The sequence below is a fragment of the Talaromyces rugulosus genome, chromosome III (genome assembly GCF_013368755.1).
Source record: "Talaromyces rugulosus chromosome III, complete sequence".
Classification (NCBI taxonomy): Eukaryota; Fungi; Ascomycota; class Eurotiomycetes; order Eurotiales; family Trichocomaceae; genus Talaromyces; species Talaromyces rugulosus.
This window is the reverse complement of record NC_049563.1, coordinates 5271333-5292249: the sequence shown is the minus strand read 5'-3', so window position 1 is coordinate 5292249 and position 20917 is coordinate 5271333. Positions and strand designations below refer to the sequence as shown.

Below are 20917 nucleotides of genomic sequence, written 5' to 3'. Positions count from 1 at the left end.
GCAGCCGCCTATCGCTCTTTTACAATACATTCACCAGCTGAAACACTGCAATCTTGGCTGTCGATCCAAGGACAGCGCTACATCGTGTGAGGATCGCTCTTGACACTATTCTTTACTTTGTACAGCATGGATGCTGTCTCTGATATTTCATTCGACCTTGGACATTCACATCCGACAGTCTACGATTCACCGTGACTGACCATCAATCCCTGACTAGTTTCTTCTAATTTTTCAATAAACAGGAAAATATTTCCCCGAATCCATGTGGGTTCGTCCGGTTTGGCCCCTGACTCAGCCCGACACGTGACGCGCGTTGATAAGCCTTGAATCAGCCATGTAACACGGTGTACGCAATGGGTCAACGTTGCACCTGCCCTAGTAATGATCATCGACAGGAGTTAGGACTCCAAGTAAACTTACGTGTCTGTGTCTGTGTCTAAGTCGACTCGTGAATCTGAAAGACTGAATTGACGCTTCAACTGAACGCGCTGAACACAACTCTCGAATGTGTCAATGCCTTGTTTTATCGTGATACTCGCATTTCTCGGATGTTGCGTAATTGACGTTCGGCAAGTTGTCCGTGTTTGTCAGTGGATCTCCTATGACGAACCAAGTTGACATGGACACGTTGAGTACAGATTGAAGCAGATTGACTCAATTCTGTCTCGACAACACATCTCCATTGGACGACCTCTTGGACGACCTCTACGAGATCTAGGTTCTGTATGTTCTGCGTATGTTTGGCCTGTTGTAAACATGCAACCTTGAACAGAATTATACCGTGACAGCAGAAAGCTGTCACAGTAGCCTGACAGTCCGAGGACCGTACAGCTTGTCAGGTCAGACATGTCTTTGCCTCATGCCATATACCATAGCCCTACATTTACCATACTACCACACTAACTACAATTGCATACTGCGTCTCTATGTATTCACCCCCTCCGTAGCCCTGCCTATAAAATTCTTTTTTCATATAGTCTTTTTGACTCTTCACCAACATTCAACAACAAATAAAATGACTTCCCCTACCATCTCCGGCAACTGCCTCTGCGGAAAAATCCAATACCAGGTCACCGGCCCTCCGCTCACCAAAGTCCTCTGCCACTGCGACCACTGCCGCCGCGCCACGGGCTCAGTCTTTATGGCGAATAATTTCTACAAACAGTCGGTTCGTATATACGTATACTCTTTAATCTTACACGACCTGCCTTAGAATACTAACAGAGGGAAAAAAGCAACTCAAAATCCACACAGACAACCCCCCGCTACAAACCTACATCGACACAAAAACCGACTCGGGCCACACCGTGCGCCGCTCGTTCTGCGCGCACTGCGGCTCGCATTTGTTTATCACAAACGATTCAAACCCCATGCTCGCAGACGGCGTCATCGTGACCGTGGGGACTATGAATCTCGATCCAGACACGGCGGACTGGGCGCCAGAGTGCGAGTTTTATTGTAAGAGGCGGGCGGGCTGGATGCCGGGTTTGGAGGGGACGAGCAAGTATCAGGCTATGGAGTGAGTGCATTTCAATTTCAATTGAATCTTTGGTGTTTAGATGTAGAAGATAGTGTCGAGGTTGGGCTTGGGGAGAGGTGATTGGTCGGTGCATAAAATCTAAAAATGGCATTATTAAGCCTCGCGATAATTGCCTATTCGGGTTAGACCCTCTTCATATCCCAACATCAATTGATTGAATGTACTTGCTCACTGCCAACTACATCTGTAATTCTCAGATAGTCATTCAATCATTTGACTAAAATGACCCGATCCCCCGGTCTGAGCAAGGGCTGCGCAGAGTGCCGAAAACGAAGAATAAAGGTGGTCCTCTTAACTATATAAAATATATATGTATACACAGAATTAACACAATTCAAAAGTGCGACGAGAAACTCCCAGCATGCTCACAGTGCTCACGAACCAAAAGGCGCTGTCCAGGGGCTACCCATGGCAGGATATTTCTCACCCACTCTGGCGCATCTCGCTGTAGAAAGCAGACGCGGGCTGTTCAAAATATTCTTCACGTTCATGACATCCAAAAGAGACATATTTCCAGCCCGAAACACCTACCTAGTCCAACTATTTTCCAAACCCAAATCGCCGCGAATTTCATCTCCTTTTTCGCAAAATCTGCAATCAACAAGACAAAAAAGCCTACGGGCTGGATGACTCGGCTAGTAGCCATGATATCTTCCTCCGATGCATCGCACAAGGAGCGCGGATTATCCGTTCTATCAGCGTCTCTTGCACTGTACGCGACAATATCCGGAAACACAGCCTGCGCAGTCGCAGCGAGAGAGTATTACGGAGTGTGTCTGCAAAGAATGCGGACGCGACTATATCTGCTCCAGAAATCGCCAGGGACTGACTGCCGCGAAGAAGATGTCTGCATGGCTCTCATGCTAGCGTACTACGAGATAATCTCGATCACTGCGTCTGATGCGTATTTCCAGCATGTGCGAGGGGCAGAAGCGTTTTTGAGGGCGATGGGCGCGGATGTGTGTCGTGATAGCCAGGTTCATGACCTGTTTTGCGCGATTAGACTTCATATGGTGAGTTTGTGTTTTTCTCTTTTAAAATGAACGTATCTAGAAATACTAATGATACAGCTATATGTGTCTACAATAACAAAGGTGCCCTCAATATTGGCATCGCACGCCTGGACTACTCTCCCGTTTGAAAGTACACCAAAAACCACATTCGACAACATCATCGACGTAGTCATGCAATTCTCACATCTTCCTTCAAATAATACCCTCCCCAACCCCACTGACATACTATCCACCGCCATCTCGCGTCTGGAATCCATTGGTCAAACCCTCAACTCTGGAGAGAGCACTCTGATACCAGATAATTCCGAAACGGCTGTAACCGTGGCTTTTTACAGTCTAGCTTGGCTGCTCATATCCGCCAGGACAAAGAATGATACATCTGTCGACCGCTTTGCACTTCTTCATTGTAACAACATCCTCCGCGCCGGCGCATATCTGGATGACTGCAGAGATGGCTGTGGGTATATCAGAATGATCCTACCCCTCCGAATGGTCATTGAGCTCAGTCCGGATACGCTGCAGAGAGAGAGTGCGCGGTATCGGCTAGAGTCGTGGAGAGTGACTCGCGGGTTGAGTGGGCTTTGCGGTGTTGCGTTGGCTTGCAGAAGGTGATTTTTAATTTACTCATACTGCTATTTGTCCGGCGAATATGGCTGCCTGCCGTAGTTAGAAGTGGCTTCATTAAGCGAACTCTACGCAAATCTGGGACTATCCTTTTCATACATGAATAAGTTCCAAGTCAAGTTGTCAAGCTTTCGACCTTAGGGGTAACCATGAGTTGACTGCCAATAGCCCTGTTTGGTGCTGCTGTCAACAAAATTTATTCAGATTATTGATATTGGTAGGTACTCGCTAGAGTAATGTATCTACTAGGATCCGGCGTCAACAAGTGCTTATCACCCCGCATCGGGAACACTCCGTCACATCACCCCTAGGCAGCCTTCCATATTTCTTCCACTGATTAAACACTACGAATTGAAAAAAAAAAAAAAAAAAAAAAAATTACCATGACAAAATCACATCAAAAAATGTCCAAAAGGCGACATGACCTCGACAACCTGCGGACCTTTCTCACCGCACTAGTCATCTACCACCACACCGCCATTACCTACGGCGGCCTTGGATCATGGTTCAAGTCTCGAAACTTTGGCGGCCACACCTCCATGGCGCTCGCGCTGTTCAACGCGACTAACCAGACCTTCTTCATGGGGTTATTTTTCTGGCTCTCGGGGTATTTATCTGGGAATCGTCTGTCCAAAAGCCCCACTTGGGACTCGCGGTACTCGTTTCTGAGCGGGAAATGGTTCCATTTGGGACTGCCGGCGGTCATCTACACAGTCTTTGTGCAGCCGCTCTCCCAATTACTTGTATTATTTGACTCGTCTGGTTTTCGTCTCAGATCAGAAACGATCCTGTCGACATTCGTGTCATATTGGAAACAGCTGCGCGGCGTGCGCGGCCCCCTGTGGTACCCTGCAACGCTGCTCGGCTTCGACATGATATCGACATTCTGCATCCCCCGCACGATATCGCCAAGGGCTGTTCGACGGCTGAAAAGGTTTGTTTCTAATCGACTTGCCGTCTCTTCGCTGTGGATATCCTCGACGGCTCTGACTTTTGGGATTCGCACTGTTTATCCTGTCGGCGCTACGGTGCCTGTTTTCGCGGTTCAGCCGGCTTTTCTTCCTCAGTACATTCTGTCGTATGCGCTTGGGATTATTTCTTCCTTGACGGATACGCCGAGACTGGTCACTCCGTTCTCCAGTGAAAAATCCGAGGAGACAGCAGACACAGTAGACACAGCAGACACACCTTCATCCCATCCTATTATACCATACACCCACTCCGCCCTCTCCTTCCCCCTCATCACAGCCCCCATAATGATAAACCGTTATTCTCCCGCTGTAGGAGGGAACCCCAGCGCCGCGCAGAATTTGTCCCCGCGGCTCGACTTGCTAAACCTCATCGGCGGCGGCTTGACTCTTCCTTCCTTTCTATACACTGCATGGAGCGAGCTGTCGTTTGCTGCCATCGGACCAAGCCTGTTACAATACTTTTCCAGGGCCCACAACCATCCGGCCAAACGAGGATCACTATTTCATCCGCGATACTCGTACGCTGCATTTCTAGTGCATACGCCCGTCGCGGTCCTCTCGGGACTTGTCGCGGACCGAATCCTCGACGGAGTTATACTCAGAGCTGCTGCTGGTGGACAACAACAGCTTGCAAACAACAAACTCTGGAGAATCCTTGCGCCCGTGCTCATGACAGCCGTGGTGGGCACTGGGAATGTACTCGGCTCGTTTGCGCTGGGCAGGTTCATTGTTGATTACGTGCCTGGCGTGGGCAAAGTTATCTAACAATCTTGATCTTGTGATCTATGAAATCGGTTGTCTAGAGAAAAACCAATGACTAAACGCTTTTTTACGAGTGTGTCGATGGATTTTATTGCCTAATTGGGAAATAATACAACTCCCGCCGATGTTACATGAAATGAGTCACTAGAGCTTGTACATGTAATTTTTTTTTTTTCTGTATTAACTTTTGACTAATACATGTATCAATTGGTGTATGCAAACATTCAAAAAATTTTCATTGTGGGATACATGTACAAGCCAGATCCATGTGTAATTATGTAACTGATTCCAGCACTTGATCAATTGATACTCAATCTATATAAAACAAAACTTCATTGAAGTCAAATATTATATTCTGTCCTATATGATAAAACGCCATGCTAACCATGTTGACAATTACATGTACTATCAAAGTATAAAAACTTGTCGGCAAAAAAGAAAAAAAAACATTGTAAATGCAAGTACTCCTCGGCTTCATCCCACATATCCTCATGTATCTCCAACCACTCAATTAATCAATCTTGACAGCGCTAACCATTTCGTTAGTTTTTGCTGGATAAGAAAATGTAGATAAGAAGAGTGGATAAAACTAACCTGTAGATTCTTCGGATAAACGCATACGCCGTCAAGAATCCAACGGTCCCCGTGAGAAGCGCGTATACGGCGCATGCAAGGAAGCTGTAACTAAAGAAGAGCAGGCTGGAAACAAAGCCTGTGATGTGCAGTTTGTACATGTAGTACCAGATGCAGTACGCAAAAATCCAGACGGAACTACTGCCCCCCGTTAGGAAGCTCCGCCACCACCAGTGGTAGTTCTATTAAATTCAAGTTAGTGGGAAACGACAAAGTAATTCGACTAAATGACTCACCTCCGCGCAAAGCTGGCTGTAGGTTGCAATGATAGTCACCTCGCTGACAGTGACTATCAAAATAGTGCTGACCACGCTCAAGAACCCAAACACATAGTAATATCCACTCTTGTCCTGCCACAGGTTCTTGAACACAAACAAGAGCTCGATAAAGAGCACGGCAAATGGAATCAGTCCACTCAGAAGAATCCCGTTGACGCCACGCAGGTACCATGGCTGTGCTGGGATCTGTCGGGCGATTGAAGCCGTCTTGGTCGGGTGTTGCCAAGGCTCAGCACGCACGAAGCCAAACCAACTGCCCGCGTATACCAATGGAACCTGCACCAGAAGCCACAGGGCGACAAGTCCTACTAGTGTTCCGAAAGGCAGTGCGGTGCTAGATGCCTGAGTCCACACAAACAAGTTCAAAAACAAAACCAGGCAAAACGTCAGCCCGGGGAACAACGATGCAGTCTATGAAAGTTAGCGTTGTCTACAAACAACATAGAAGAATGCCTACCAAGATTGTGTTCTTCTTCCAATGCTGCCCTCCAAGTGTCTTGTAGAGTCGCCCGGAAAAATAACCAGAGAAGAGGCCGGCAAATACAAAAAGACCGACGCCAACTGTGACAAAGCCCCCTCGAAAGCTAGGATTCAAGATACCTATAGAGCTGAGGACAAGAAGACCCGCTGCCACGAAGATCAACTGCGTTCCAGATCCTACCAGAGGCGCCAGAAATCCGCTATGCGCTGGCAAGCGGAAGACGTCTGCGTGAACCAGTTTCCATCCCGCAACATCCTCCAATTCGTCATCAGATGGGGAATCTGCCTCAGCATGTCCATCCGTCGGTTGCTCAAGAAGTCCTTCGCCAGAAGACTTCTCTCTGGTCTCACTCGGCTTCTTTGAACGGGGCTTGGTCTTTCCTTCCTCCAGGATTCCGTCTCCACGGCCCTTAATATCGCCCTGTATGGTTCGGCTCCAAATGACAATAACAGTAACGCCCAGAAGTCCCGAGATGGTCAAAGAATTGACGATTGCGAGCCAATGCGTCATCGAGCTGTCAACCTGGTCTGTGAAAAACAAGTCCCATCTATTCGACCACTCTACCGAATTCTCTTCCCGGAAGTAGACGGAGTAGGTGTAGGGAATATCCAGTGTTGCGCCGTCCTCTGCATCGTCGCCTCGCTGCGGAATGTACGAAGAGTCGCTGTACATCTGCTCCAACTGTGTATTATTTGGTTTGATGAACAGCTCCAAATGTGAATGATCTTCATGCACATTGTTGGGGCAACCTTCCTCGTCCCGATCATCAGGTCCAATACTCTTTGGGTAGACCTCAAACCCGACAATGACACGCTTTCCCTGGTCTCCCGCTCTTCCTGAAGCTTTCCTCCAGCGAATTATGATGTTGAAATGGTTGTGGATATAATAACGAGATGACCCATCGGCAGGGAAGTAGTCCAGGTAGCCCAACTTGAACCCGCTCGAATAGTACTTGCGGCTGCGGTCGACGGTGACGAAACTGGTTGCTGCAGGAAGATTGTCGACAATCCACTCCACCACGTATCCATCTTTAATAAGTTCGCGGCCCCATTTCACACCCTTGCGATCGACCTCCTGCGAACATAGGGTGCGGCAACCAACATCCTGCCCCATTACCAGCTCAAAGTCCGAAGTCATGATTCGATCGCCGCGGAGGATCTCGCCGAGATTCAAAGAGATACTGTGTCCCGACCCGAATGCAGAACCGCCGTGGGTCTGGCCGGTGGGCGGGCAGACGAAAGGAAGGTCAAAGTAGGCATATTGTAATTGAGTGTGGTCGGAGAACACCTTGTTCACTAGCAGCGGGATCGGCTCCTTGTCTTGATAACTAGTTACCGAATACCCTTCCCTATGTAAGCGAAATTGAAGCCGATAGCTGATGAATGACATCCGACTTACCGGGAATGTAAAATGATTGACAGACTGATGCGAAGAAGACCAGTACAGTCAACGACCAATTCCGAGCGTGCATGATATAGGCCATTTCCGGAAACAGTGTAAGGACTAGGAGCCCTGCTTATCGAGTGGTCATTCACCGTGTGGTGATCAAACGTCGATGTGTTGCTCAATCCTATGTCCAGAGAACACGAGCCAGGCTGTCAGCTTATCCCTGGCGACCGAGCTGCTATATGGAAAGGCCGTATAGCCGCGATGCGACTGATATAAGAAAGTAACGAATGAAACAGGCACAGAAGACCTCTTGGGCAAAGAAAAGACAAAGCAAGCGCTCTGGCGGAGCATCGATGTCAAAATGACAGATGATCTACCATACTGATCAAGGGGACGGCGGATGCATGTTTGTTTTGTTTGTTGCATTAGCTGGGCACATCCCGATGCGGCTTAGCCTCATTCCGTTCCTATTTTTGTATCGTATAACTATCGTATGTGATTATTATTTGCGTCTTCAATGGTACTTGTTTACGTGCTTAAATGGCTCTCTCCCGATCTACAGAACCGTATTGATATCTATGAAACTATGCGTACTTCGTCAAAATTCCACTCATAACGTATCACAACATATGTTAATCCACTCGAGATACACATAATGCACAGAGAACCGAGTTGCTAGAATCTGAAGCAGAGCAACTAGAAGAAAGAAAATCCTATGATATTTCGACTGCTCGTTATGACAGATGGCTTAGGAGGTACTCCACCGCTCCTTGGACGCTTCCTCCCGACGCTCGGAGAGCCTCAATGTTTCGCTCAAATTCACAGAAACCCATATCGTTCAGACTGCGCAACTGTGCCTCATAACGTTCCTCAGGAGGTCGGTTATCTACAGGGGCAGCAGGCGGAGCGCCGAACATCGAGGCCCAAGGATTCGCCGCCGCGCCTCCGTTTCCACCACCAAACTGACCACCACCACCACCACCACCCATGGCCTGCATCATGTTTGATAGCATAGCAGGATCTCGGAGGAGCGGGTTGGTTTGGGGGTTAAATGGGTTGAAGTTGCCTGCTTGGGCACCGGTACCGGCATCCGCGCCAGGTTGAGTGGGAGGAGCGCCAAACAATGCAGGGTTAAAAAGAGCCGCAAAAGGGTTCTGGGCCTGTTGGTTTTGAGCCGATGGGTCTGTTACGGTCTGCCCGCTAGGGGCATTTGCGCCGGTATTCTGTTCAGCACCCGTTGATGGTGTGATGGAAGGTGCCAGGGGTGGTTGGTTCTGAGGGTTCATTCCAAATAGAGCCGAAAAAGGATTTCCCGCTGCGCCAAATGGATTCACAGGAGGAATAGCCCCAGTATTTCCAGCCGCGTTGTCACCGGTTTGTTGCTGGCCACGGTTCTCCTCTGGTGTAGTGTTGGTGACGCCAGGAGCCGGGAAAGCGGCATTCCCAGCTCCGCCGCCAAGTCCCATACCACCACCCATACCCCCAAAGGCTCTTTGCATTTGTGCCATTTGGCGAATCGCAGCCGGATCTGTGAGCATCCTTCTAAACTCTGGGCTCTGCATCATCTGACGAACGCCTGGACCCATGTCTCGAAGCATTGGGTTTTGTTGTATCATCATGTCTATGAGAGCAGGATTTTGGAGGGCTTCGTTCATCGTTGCCTGGACCTGGGGGTTTTCCAGCATGTTGAGCATGGCGTCTGGATCGGGTGGCGGTCCCATCTGCGAAATCCTTAATTAGTGCATAGTCCTGGAAGTTCGTAGTGATCTTGACTTACACCACCATCCGGGCCAAACATGCCAGCTCCTGGCAACTGTGCAAATCCAGCGTATCGTGCACCCGTCAAACCAGCTAGCGGATTGTTCCCAGTGCCTGCAGCAATATTTGACGGGACTCCAGGTACAGACGGAGTGGCTGTTGTGCCAGGCGCGGTACTCGAACTCTGAGCAGTTGTATTCGGGCGTTGGTTGCTTGCTGCGCTCTTGACTAGGTGAATAGTATGTCCATCCTTGATCTTATAGGTCGCCAAGGTTTCGTTATCTTTGAGCACTCGTCCGGAGTAGATCAACCTCTGGCGCTCAGCTGGCGTGTCGGCATACTCGCTGACTGACAATTTAGTTTTGAGGTCAGAGACCGTAGTCGACTCAGGAAGCGTGAGGGTATATTTCGCGTCGTTGGAGGCCTTCACGTTGAATGTGATGGAGGTGGCCTCTGCCGCAGGAGCCTCGTCGGCCATGATATCACAGACGCCACGGAGAGGGGTAGTCTGGAGAGCTGGAAGCGATGGGATACGGCACAATTCCAGTAGGGTTGTCAAGAGTGCCCTTTGATGTAGGAAGGAGAAACAAGGAGACACAAATTAGGACACGAGGCAGTCACAGAGTGATGATGGGCGAGAGTCTGCGTGCTGTTGAACGAGTGACGCCGCAGCTTTGGGGAATCGCGCGACGGCCGAAGCGGCGGAGGAAGGCGGCAGAAACTCATCGTCTCTTGTGGCTGCCTGAGGCATCAATCAGCAGCTTCCCGGCTCTTGGCGCGCTAACGCACAGCTTTTCCCTGCAAGCTTTGATGCCCACAAACTTTCTTCCGTACGACTGCGACGGCCTGCCCACGACACTCTCTGGCCCCAGCACGGTCCTACGAGCAAAAGTCCTGCGTCTCCAGGGCTTTGAAGGAACTTTCAATAACAGAAATGGGAACTTGAATTTCTTAGGCCAACCCTTTAGCCGGTAACGCGACCAAACCGCCTTAGCAACATTCAAGTGCTCGGTTCGAGCACAGTAGCTGCCCACCATGGCAACCACATCGAACATGTTCATGTATTCCTTGACGATCCAATCTCCTACTGCTGTGACTCAAGCTATACTCGGCCAATTTGCGGGGACAAAGGAGCAGCAGATCGTGACTGCATCGGGATCGAAGCTCACGATCCATCGCCCGGATGCCGCGCAGGGCAAGGTCACGCCGATCTACACGCAGGATGTCTTTGGCATTATCAGGAGTCTTGCCGTATTTAGAATTGCTGGGAGTAACAAAGGTACGTTGTCATCCTATTCGCAGAATAGAGTCATTTTAGTGATTCGTCAAGTTCCCGGGGCAGAATCCGCCGCCTCCTTCGGACATGCCTCGCGCGGAAGCTTTGATTGTCTACGACTTGTTTTTCCCCGTTGAACCTTACTGAATCTCGGGCAGATTACATTATAATTGGATCCGACTCGGGTCGTATCACCATCATTGAATACGTGCCTTCTCAAAATCGGTTCAATCGGATCCATCTAGAGACCTTTGGGAAATCCGGAGTCAGACGCGTGGTTCCCGGCCAGTATCTTGCAGTTGATCCAAAGGGAAGGGCATGCCTGATTGCCTCTGCGGAGAAGAACAAGCTTGTCTATGTTTTGAACCGCAACGCTCAGGCCGAATTGACCATTTCTTCCCCGCTAGAAGCACACAAACCACAGACTATAGTCTTTGCTATGATAGCCTTGGATGTGGGTTATGATAACCCAATCTTCGCTGCCATCGAGGTTGACTATTCCGAGTCTGACCAAGATCCAACGGGCCACGCATACGAAGAGATTGAAAAGCTCTTGGTATATTACGAGCTGGATCTTGGTTTGAATCACGTTATCAGAAGGTGGGCAGAGCCGGTGGATCGAACTGCCAGTTTACTCTTCCAGGTCCCTGGAGGCGCCGACGGCCCTAGCGGTGTCCTCGTAGGGGCTGAGGATAGTATCACTTATCGACACTCCAATCAAGATGCATTCCGCGTGCCAATCCCTCGCCGAAGTGGCCCAACAGAAAACCCAGAGCGGAAGCGAACCGTTGTAGCGGGTGTTATGCACAGAATGAGGGGCGCTTTCTTTTTCCTCCTACAAACCGAGGACGGCGACCTTTTCAAGCTTACGATTGACATGGTGGAGGATGACAACGGCCAGCTAACTGGCGAGGTGCGAAGGCTCAAGATTAAATACTTTGATACCGTCCCTGTTGCAACGAACCTTTTGATCTTGAAGAGTGGTTTCCTATTTGTTGCCAGCGAAACTGGCAACCATCATTTTTACCAGTTTGAAAAGCTTGGTGACGATGATGAGGAAGCCGAATATACCAGTGACGATTTTTCCGCAGATCATACGGAACCTCTGTCGCCTGTTTACTTTCAACCCAGAGGGGCAGAAAATGTCAACCTGGTTGAGAGCATCAACGCTTTGAACCCGGTTATGGACTGTAAAATTACCGATCTCACAGGGGATGACTCGCCGCAGATTTACACTGCTTGTGGAACGGGCGCGCGAAGTTCCTTTAGGACTCTCAAGCACGGTCTGGAGGTGTCAGAGATTGTAGAATCCGAGCTTCCTAGCGTTCCGTCGGCTGTGTGGACTACAAAAGTGACGCGTAACGACGAGTTTGATACATACATTGTCCTCTCGTTCACGAATGGCACGTTAGTCCTAAGTATTGGAGAAACTGTCGAAGAAGTCACAGATACCGGATTTCTATCGTCAGCACCTACCCTTGCTGTACAACAACTCGGAGAGGACTCTCTAGTCCAGGTTCACCCCAAAGGCATTCGGCATATTCTCGCTGATCATCGCGTTAATGAATGGCCTGCACCTCAACATCGATCAATCGTCGCTGCTGCCACTAATGAACGGCAAGTTGCCGTTGCGTTGAGCTCTGGAGAAATAGTCTACTTTGAAATGGATACGGACGGTACGCTGGCAGAATACGACGAGAAACGACAAATGTCAGGCACCGTGACATCTCTGAGTCTAGGTGAGGTTCCCGAGGGTCGCGTCCGAAGCTCTTTCTTGGCAGTTGGATGTGATGATTCGACCGTGAGAATTCTCAGTTTGGATCCAGACTCTACACTTGAGAACAAGTCCGTGCAAGCTCTCACATCGGCCCCGTCTTCCTTGAATATCATGTCGATGGCTGACTCCACCTCTGGTGGTTCAACATTGTACCTGCACATTGGATTATACTCTGGTGTATACCTGAGAACAGTACTTGATGAAGTGACGGGCGAACTTTCAGACACGCGAACTCGGTTCTTAGGTGCTAAGCCTGTCAAGCTCTTTCGAGTTTCCGTCAAGGGACAAACGGCGGTGCTTGCTCTCAGCTCTCGTCCATGGCTTGGATATTCGGATATCCAAACCAAAGGATTCATGCTTACACCACTAGATTATGTTGGGCTCGAATGGGGCTGGAACTTTTCTAGTGAGCAATGTCTCGAGGGCATGGTGGGGATACAGGGGCAAAACCTGAGGCAAGTAACAAATCCCTTTGCGTTTATCTTTCTGTATCATGATGAGACATTCAATCCGATTATCCGTGGAGAAAAAAAATTAAATATTTTACTCCAATTGTTCCTACTGAGATACTTTATTTTTCTTATGCAATATGCGAAAGCTTTTGGTATTATGCTTTGCTAACCGTCACACAGAATCTTCTCTATCGAAAAGTTGGACAACAATATTCTTCAAGAATCTATACCTCTCGCATACACGCCACGACACATTGTGAGACATCCTGATCAACCGCTTTTCTATGTCGCCGAAGCCGAGAGCAATGTTCTTTCCCCGGCGACTCAGGCTCGTTTGTTAGAAGACTCGAAGCTACAAAATGGAGAAGCCGTTATTCCTCCAGCCGAAGACTTCGGCTACCCACGAGCTACCGGTCATTGGGCCTCTTGTATTGAAGTCGTTGATCCGGTTAGCACAAAGTCTGTAGTCTCACGTCTGGAGCTGGAGGACAACGAGTCTGCTGTCAGCATTGCGGCTGTACCGTTCGCAAGCCAGGACAATGAGACCTTCCTGGTGGTTGGCACCGGCAAAGATGTCATTGTCAATCCACGATCTTTTACTGCAGGATTCATTCATATCTACCGTTTCCTAGAAGACGGCAAGGAGCTTGAATTCATTCACAAAACCAAGGTGGAAGAACCACCTCTCGCTCTTCTCGCATTCCAGGGACGTCTAGTTACTGGCATTGGATCGGATCTTAGGATTTACGACCTTGGCATGAAGCAAATGCTACGAAAGTGCCAGGTCCAAGCGGCACCCAAACTCATTGTCGGCCTACAGACACAAGGTAGCCGTATAGTCGTGAGCGACGTGCAAGAAAGCGTGACGTATGTGGTGTACAAATTCCAAGAGAACCGACTGATTCCATTCGTGGATGATGTCATTGCACGTTGGACAACGTCGACCGCCATGGTGGATTACGAAACAACGGCAGGAGGCGACAAATTCGGAAATCTATGGCTTGTCCGATGCCCGAAAAAGATCTCAGACGAAGCCGACGAAGATGGCTCAGGCGCGCACCTCATCCATGAACGAGCGTACCTCCAAGGCACGGCGAACCGACTGGACCTGATGGTGCACTTTTATACGCAGGATATTCCCACAAGCATTCAAAAGACACAGCTTGTGGTTGGCGGTCGGGATATTCTTGTCTGGACCGGTCTTCAAGGGACGGTGGGGATGCTGATCCCATTTCTTGGGCGTGAAGACGTCGATTTCTTCCAGAGTCTTGAGATGCAACTGGCTGCACAAAATGCACCGCTGGCTGGACGAGACCATCTCATCTACCGAAGTTACTACGTGCCGGTCAAGGGCGTTATTGACGGTGATCTTTGCGAGACATATTTCTTGCTTCCTAGCGATAAGAAGCTGACAATTGCGGGCGAGCTGGATCGGAGTGTCCGGGAGATTGAGCGAAAGATATCGGTATGTTTGTTCCCCCATTGTCATGACATTCAAACTAACACGTCTTAGGATATGAGAACTCGGGTTGCTTACTAGGACTTAATCTTACTACTACTACACTAGGTCGGAGTCTCGGACGGCGTTCTGAGGTTGGCGTGTGCGTTGTACGCTTATGATATAATCTATGACCTTTTTCTTCTTTTTCTTCTTTTTTGGATGTACCAGTTTGTCTTCCCTTTCGTAAGAGAATGTCTCTTGCCTCGCTCGGTCGCCCGTGTTTCTACATAATCTATGGGCTGATCTTGAGCTGGATGCAGCCTTCAGATTTCATATCTGTTGGCTGTACGAGACGAGATTGATTCGAGGATTTTTGAGTACGGTTCTGTCTGGATTCCACAGATATGAATCGTAATTTATCCATCGGGATATACATTATACCTATATAAAAGCGATGTGCCATTAGGGTATTCTTTGGCAGGCAGTTTTCTATGTGATAGTTCCATCTCGTTAGATAGTGGAATGGCAGCCCCTAAAAACCCCTCTGCAGTCATGTCACCGGTCTCAAACTTGTCATCCAGAGCATTTATCTTTTCTAAAATGCCATCGTATCGTGCTAAGTGCACCATCTTCTTTTCCACTCGATGTTTAGCTGTCTCGGTACGCAGTGCCGCCCTTCAATTTTGTTCTCTCCCATTTCTCGGATTCAATAGACGTCCTTAGCATTGCGAAAGAAATACCACCAACGTAGTTAAATATTAACGGATAGATTGTATTCATCCCAATAGTCCAGTAACCTGAAAATCTAGATGAATCCACTTGTCAGTTCAGCGGAAAGAATTAATTATTCTAATTTTTTAGATTTCATAACAACACACTATCCACTATTAAGCTACCAAGTGGAGAGATCAGTAAAGTAGCATAAGGCTTATTCGGTATCCAAAAGGCAGTCCAAATAGAAATAGCAGGAGAGGCGCGTATACAGTGCCAGTCAGGCCGTTTGCCTAACAGTAGATGGGTTAGCGTACGAATGACTACCCTAATTTGGAAAGCAGCTCAGCCTCACCTCATCTCCTCAAAGTTCAAACCTAAAATAATTTAAAAATCAAATTGAAATGTCCGACGCTAACTATTTTATTGGCTGGTTTATTCCATCTAGGGGAAAGTTCCGACACGCGGTCAACTATATTTAGAATTTTAGACTTAGTTATGGCTTAATAGAGGCAGTGATTCGGGGCTAACATTGAAGTCTCGGCTGTTGTTGCTCGCTTGGATATATCTGCAGAAGTTAGACCTGTAGACAGAGGCAAGGAGTACGATATTCTATTAATCTATCTATTAGTTGCTCGCCTATATAACCTGACGATGCCTCTTTGACTCGGTTCTCTTCTCGACCCTCTTCTCGTATCGCCGAACAGCCCTTTGACATCTATCAGTTGATATATAATCATTTAATTCTACATTTCTAATCAAGAGAAGGTGTACTCTCAACATGCGTGGACTTTTCACTGCTACAATCGGCATGCTGGCCGCCCTGGCTACCGCAGACACAACCTGTGCTCCAGGTTTATACATCCTCATCGCGCGAGGATCAGGCGAACCAGCCGCAGGTACGCCCGTGCCTAAGCAAGGAATCACACTCCCCCCGTTCACGGGGAGTATTGGAGCCGTCGGCGAGCTTGTTGCGAGCCAGCTCAATGGCACTGTCGTCGCAGGCGTGGACTACCCAGCAACAAATCCGCTTCCAAGCACGGACGACAACGAAACCACGATTGACCCGTCGGATTTTAAGTCGTTGAATTTGACCGATTACCATTCGTCGGTGAATAATGGGACAAGCTCTATCATAGACGAAGTCAACCAGTACCACAAGGCATGTCCGGATGGGAAAATCGCTCTTATCGGCTACTCGCAGGTATGCACATTAAACAATATGGCTAGTGCAACAGGACAATGCTGATTGCTGATATAGGGCGCCCAAGTCGTCATGAATTCCCTTTGCGGTGGCTCTGGCGACGGGTTCAACACCGACGAGCCACTATCACCAGCGCTGGTCAAGAGTAACAGTGGGTGACCAGGTCAAGCATACTATTTATCTTCAGAATCTGACCGAGTTACAGTTGTTTCCGTCGCCATCGTCGCCGATCCAACACACATTGCCAATCTGACCATCGACCGCGGCAACAGTACTCAGGATGGCGTAAGCAATAACCCGACTATCGAGAAAACAACATAGCCTTATGACTAATATTTTGGAACTTAGGTCTTCTCTCGCCAAAACACCACCGTATGTCAGCAGTACGACAACATCATCGCATCATGGTGCGACGCGGACGACGCATTTTGCGATTCCGGGGATAGCATCGCCGTGCACGAGTCGTACCTAGGTATTTACGGAAAGGAGATTGCAGAGTGGGTGGGCGAGGGGTACGTTAATGCGACGACGTCTCAATCTGGCTCAGGCTCGAACGCAACTGGTACTGCTACTACTACCCCTTCCACCACAGCGACGGCCACGGCGACATCCACGACGACGTCCACTGGCGCTGCGTCTGCCCTGGTCCGGGACGGAGGCTTGTTGCTGGGAATGATGGGATTGCTTTCTGTGTTGGCGCTGTAGGAGCTCTGCTAGATTGAGCACATTCTGTAAGGCCAAGTCGACATCATTACTACTTAATACTTTGATAATTGTATGTATGTAAAAGCAAATAGAGGCTACTTAACCCCAAGTTTTAAAAAGAATTACAGTGGTTTAGATTAAACGAGAGATAGTGTCTACTATATGGCGAATTATAATGATTAATTACAGCTAGAATGTGAGATTCTGTGATTCAGAAGCTGAAAAGTCGGAATATTTGGCACTAAGTTAGGTGCGTTGAGGCGAGTCTACCATACAATTTGAAAATTTCTACAGTCGAATAAAACCACATGTCCTAGGTCTTTTATTTATAGAAGATAAATATTCAAAAGTATCAATGTCAATAGCATTGAGTTGTATGTACATGTGCTGTAGTTTATCCTATATACAGTAAGAGTCTTCATTTAGACTACTCGCATTATGACCCGGTTAGGCTATTTCCTTTTTGAAAATAACCGGCGATGAAGTCCAGAGAAGATTTTTCATTCCGAAGGGTTGGCTCTGTAGACTGTTAAGTGTGTGACAGATCCTCGGGAATTTGTTTGCCTTGCCATGCTTCTAGAGCCGCGGTAGATCTGATAGTGTATGGATGGGATGATCCTAGTCGTTGGTTCTGAAGTCGAACACATGTTTCAAGCATTGATAAAGCTTCTGAACCCCGATCAAGGTCTTTTAATGTTAATGATAAACTGCATATGCAGTTCAATGTCTCGGGATGGTCTGGCCCCAGCACTGTCTTGAATGTCTCCACTGCTTGTATAAATAGCTGTTCTGCTTCTATTAACCATCCCTGATACCGGAATGTCGATGCCAGATTAGCCATGCTAATCAGTGTATTAGGATGGTTTGGCCCTAGCACTGTTTTGGATATCTCTATTACTTGCACAAACAGCTGTTCTGCCTCTGTCAACTGTCTTAGATCAAAGATAGTTGATGCTAGGTAGGCCATGCTAATTAGTGTATCTGGATGCTCTGGCCCCAGTACTACCTTGGATGTCTTCACTATTTGCATAAATAGCTGTTCTGCCTCTGTCAGTCGTCCTTGATTCCGGAATGTCGATGCCAGATGAACCATGCTAGTCAGTGTGTCGGGGTGCTCTGGCCCTAGCATTGTCTTCCTTGTCTCCACTACTTGCATAAACATCTGTTCTGCCTCTGCAAACCGACCTTGACTCTGAAATGTCAATGCTAGATGAGTCATGCCAGTCAGTGTATCTGGATGCTCTAGCCCCAGTACTATCTTAGATGTCTTCACTATTTGCATAAATAGCTGTTCCGCCTCTGTCAACCGTCCTTGATTCCGGAATGTCGATGCCAGATGAGTCATGCTAGTCAGTGTTTCAGGATGCTCTGGCCCTAGCATTGTCTTCCTTGTCTCCACTACTTGCATAAACATCTGTTCTGCCTCTGCAAACCGCCCCTGACTCCTTAACGTCGATGCCATCCACAAGCGAAGCACATCCTCATGACCCGGTGGACGCCATGTGTTCTTGGCTTTGAGAAGTTTTTGAAAGATAATTTCAGCGTCGTGATATTTTCCATCACGACACAGACATTCTGCAATATTCTGTAGGAAGTCACTCTGATTCCGGATATCAATAACAAACTCCTGGCTTTGTAAGATGAACTGCACATGAGGCAAGTATCCACGCCAGAGGGCTCGATTTTTATGTGCGCTGGACGGGAAAATTTCACTTAATCGTTTGAACATGTGATTGACCCATTTCATGAGTTGTTCTTGTGCTTTCAGCCAGTTCCGACTCGCCAGGTGAACTAGTCGGTGAAGATGGATGAATCGATCATGGTCTTCTCCTGTAATAAACGAATAGGCCTTGAGAAGACCGAGAGCCTTTTGTTGTAGGATAATAGAAGTCGCTGGCGGAAGTAGTGACCGGGGAATGTTTTGTGGATGAATACAGGCCATAGCAGAGAGATAGTCGGCCGCTAACGAGTTAGATCGCTGGATCTGATGAAAAGAGATCAGCCATGTGGCCGCCACAGGATTATGTACCCTGTGATATCGCCAATCATCCTCAAAGTCCTGGCTAAGTAGTTCTAGCAGGACATCTTCCTGCTCATGCAAAAGGCTCAAATACGATTCCAATGAGATTCCAGTCTCATTAATGTAACTCGCTGCTTGTACGATGGCTAAAGGTAGGCCACTCAGCTGACGGACAAGTTCGGTAGCAATTCGATCGCGATGGTCGGCGTCATTATGAGTAAGCGAACCGAAGAGAAGATTCGATGCCGTCTTATCGTCCATCTCACCAAGGCTGATCACTTCTGGGCCAACGAGCAGGGTTGCAAGCTGCCGATTTCGGGTTGTAAAAAGGATGAAGCCACAGTCATTGAATGGCAAAAAAGACTTTAGCCCAGAGGGGGAGCTAGAAGATGACTTCCAAATTTCCATATCATCCGCGTTGTCGATGATTAAGAGCCAGGGACCTGCGTTTTGGGAGCTCAGGTAGGTCTTAACTCGTGGCTTCACATCTGTCTGAGATACACCTTGGAGTCCCAGATGTTCGCTTATCTCGATATATGCCTGGTCGATCGATTCGGTGTTTATCGCTGGAATCCAAAAAATGGAGATTTCAGGATTGCTGGTCCGAAGGGCATACGCCAGTTCTAGTGCAATCTGAGTCTTTCCAGTTCCGCCCAAGCCAGCAATGGCCGTTTTCCGTGTACCGCGTTGTTCGACGATGGCTTGCTTTAACTCTAGCACCAGATTCTCGCGTTCCAAAAATCGTGGATTGCGTGCAAAAGGAACCATCCACGACGCCCTTGGAGGTTCAGGGTTCCTCCGAGGTTGGCTGATTGGTACGATAGACAGCAGCACTTTGCAATAAGCGGCAGCAGTCAGCGCTGCATATCCTTGCCAGTGCTTGTTCTTATGTGAATCAGAGTAGTCGCAGATGCCCCGAATAACTAGGCACGGAATCTGGTTCATGATCCCCGCAGCCTCCATCTCAAAGCACAGCATTCCAATATCTTTGGCGAGCCGATCTCGAATCCGCCCGTCCTTCATGACCCGGTTCCCAGACGCAATCACTCCATAATGGATCCGTGGTTGACTCGGCTGTCGAGGATTCCGGGGACACAGTTGGCTCGGATCGCAGGAAATACAAGTTTCTTCACCATCCCGATGGGTATATGTCGCCTGAAATAGTTGATCCGATTCCGTTGGCCGTGAACATCGGGCTTTCATCTCATGATTGGTGGCCAGTAGATTCGATACCACCTCTACTAGGTTCGGATTGTGCCCTTCTATCTCGCCGGCCTGCAGTCGAGCCATTGCGGTCAATAGAATTTGCGGAGGCGGACTCAGCATTCCAGTGCGTTGGAATCCACCATTAATAGTCTTCCCATAGTCATATTGTACCACCCCGCCCGAAAGCCCGGCCGGTTGGCTGACCACGACATCGCCCAACCGGATATCATGACTCGCACTGGGAACCCCTCCCCCAATACCAACGAGGACAGCGAAGCGGATCGAGGGAAAAGAGGTTTGCATTTGGGCAACGACGGTTGCTGCCGAGGTTGTACCGTACACTCCTGCCGGTAAGTGCACCACGACAATATTATGACCGGAGATCTCTCCTAGTTCATATGCGTTATCATCGCCTGGTGGCTGTTGGAGTGGAGGGTGTCTTTGGTCTAGCATGACTGTAGCTGTAGCCGCCTCCAGCGGCAAGGCACACACCCAGGCGATGGTATAATCATCATGTGTCTTTCTCATGCTTGCCATTCGTATTTACCTTTTGCCTGCATCGGTATGGCCTCTCGAAGCGCATGGCTAGGGCTGACCGGCGTCGAAAGGAGGGACCTGGTAGCTGCAGGATATTGTTCGTTGAGGTGCTGAGTTGGCTGATTTTCTTCCAAAGAGG

General features: G+C 48.6%; 7 protein-coding genes across 7 annotated transcripts; 4 read left to right on the top strand and 3 right to left on the bottom strand.

The window, feature by feature from the left end:
• Nucleotides 1–1015: 1015 nt before the first annotated feature.
• Nucleotides 1016–3165, top strand: TRUGW13939_06615 (uncharacterized protein; the record flags this gene model as incomplete). Its single annotated transcript, XM_035489766.1, has 4 exons — nt 1016–1168; nt 1236–1519; nt 2058–2553; nt 2611–3165. The coding sequence occupies 4 exons, from the start codon at nt 1016–1018 to the stop codon at nt 3163–3165; spliced, it is 1488 nt and encodes a 495-aa protein (XP_035345659.1).
• A 416-nt stretch (nt 3166–3581) lies between these two features.
• On the top strand, nt 3582–4913 carry TRUGW13939_06614 (uncharacterized protein; the record flags this gene model as incomplete). Its single annotated transcript, XM_035489765.1, has 1 exon — nt 3582–4913. The coding sequence occupies one exon, from the start codon at nt 3582–3584 to the stop codon at nt 4911–4913; it is 1332 nt and encodes a 443-aa protein (XP_035345658.1).
• Nucleotides 4914–5421: 508 nt separating this feature from the next.
• TRUGW13939_06613 (uncharacterized protein) lies at nt 5422–7785 on the bottom strand (the record flags this gene model as incomplete). Its single annotated transcript, XM_035489764.1, has 5 exons — nt 5422–5440; nt 5505–5725; nt 5780–6232; nt 6279–7645; nt 7701–7785. The coding sequence occupies 5 exons, from the start codon at nt 7783–7785 to the stop codon at nt 5422–5424; spliced, it is 2145 nt and encodes a 714-aa protein (XP_035345657.1).
• Nucleotides 7786–8425: 640 nt separating this feature from the next.
• On the bottom strand, nt 8426–9927 carry TRUGW13939_06612 (uncharacterized protein; the record flags this gene model as incomplete). Its single annotated transcript, XM_035489763.1, has 2 exons — nt 8426–9412; nt 9469–9927. 2 exons carry the CDS (start codon nt 9925–9927, stop codon nt 8426–8428), a joined length of 1446 nt encoding a protein of 481 aa, XP_035345656.1.
• A 557-nt stretch (nt 9928–10484) lies between these two features.
• Nucleotides 10485–14494, top strand: TRUGW13939_06611 (uncharacterized protein; the record flags this gene model as incomplete). Its single annotated transcript, XM_035489762.1, has 4 exons — nt 10485–10728; nt 10884–12990; nt 13135–14419; nt 14468–14494. 4 exons carry the CDS (start codon nt 10485–10487, stop codon nt 14492–14494), a joined length of 3663 nt encoding a protein of 1220 aa, XP_035345655.1.
• Nucleotides 14495–15887: 1393 nt separating this feature from the next.
• TRUGW13939_06610 (uncharacterized protein) lies at nt 15888–17015 on the top strand (the record flags this gene model as incomplete). The annotated part of the gene is made up of 4 exons (XM_035489761.1): nt 15888–16310; nt 16368–16461; nt 16516–16595; nt 16659–17015. The coding sequence occupies 4 exons, from the start codon at nt 15888–15890 to the stop codon at nt 17013–17015; spliced, it is 954 nt and encodes a 317-aa protein (XP_035345654.1).
• Nucleotides 17016–17544: 529 nt separating this feature from the next.
• On the bottom strand, nt 17545–20778 carry TRUGW13939_06609 (uncharacterized protein; the record flags this gene model as incomplete). Its single annotated transcript, XM_035489760.1, has 1 exon — nt 17545–20778. The coding sequence occupies one exon, from the start codon at nt 20776–20778 to the stop codon at nt 17545–17547; it is 3234 nt and encodes a 1077-aa protein (XP_035345653.1).
• Between the last annotated feature and the right edge of the window lie 139 nt (nt 20779–20917).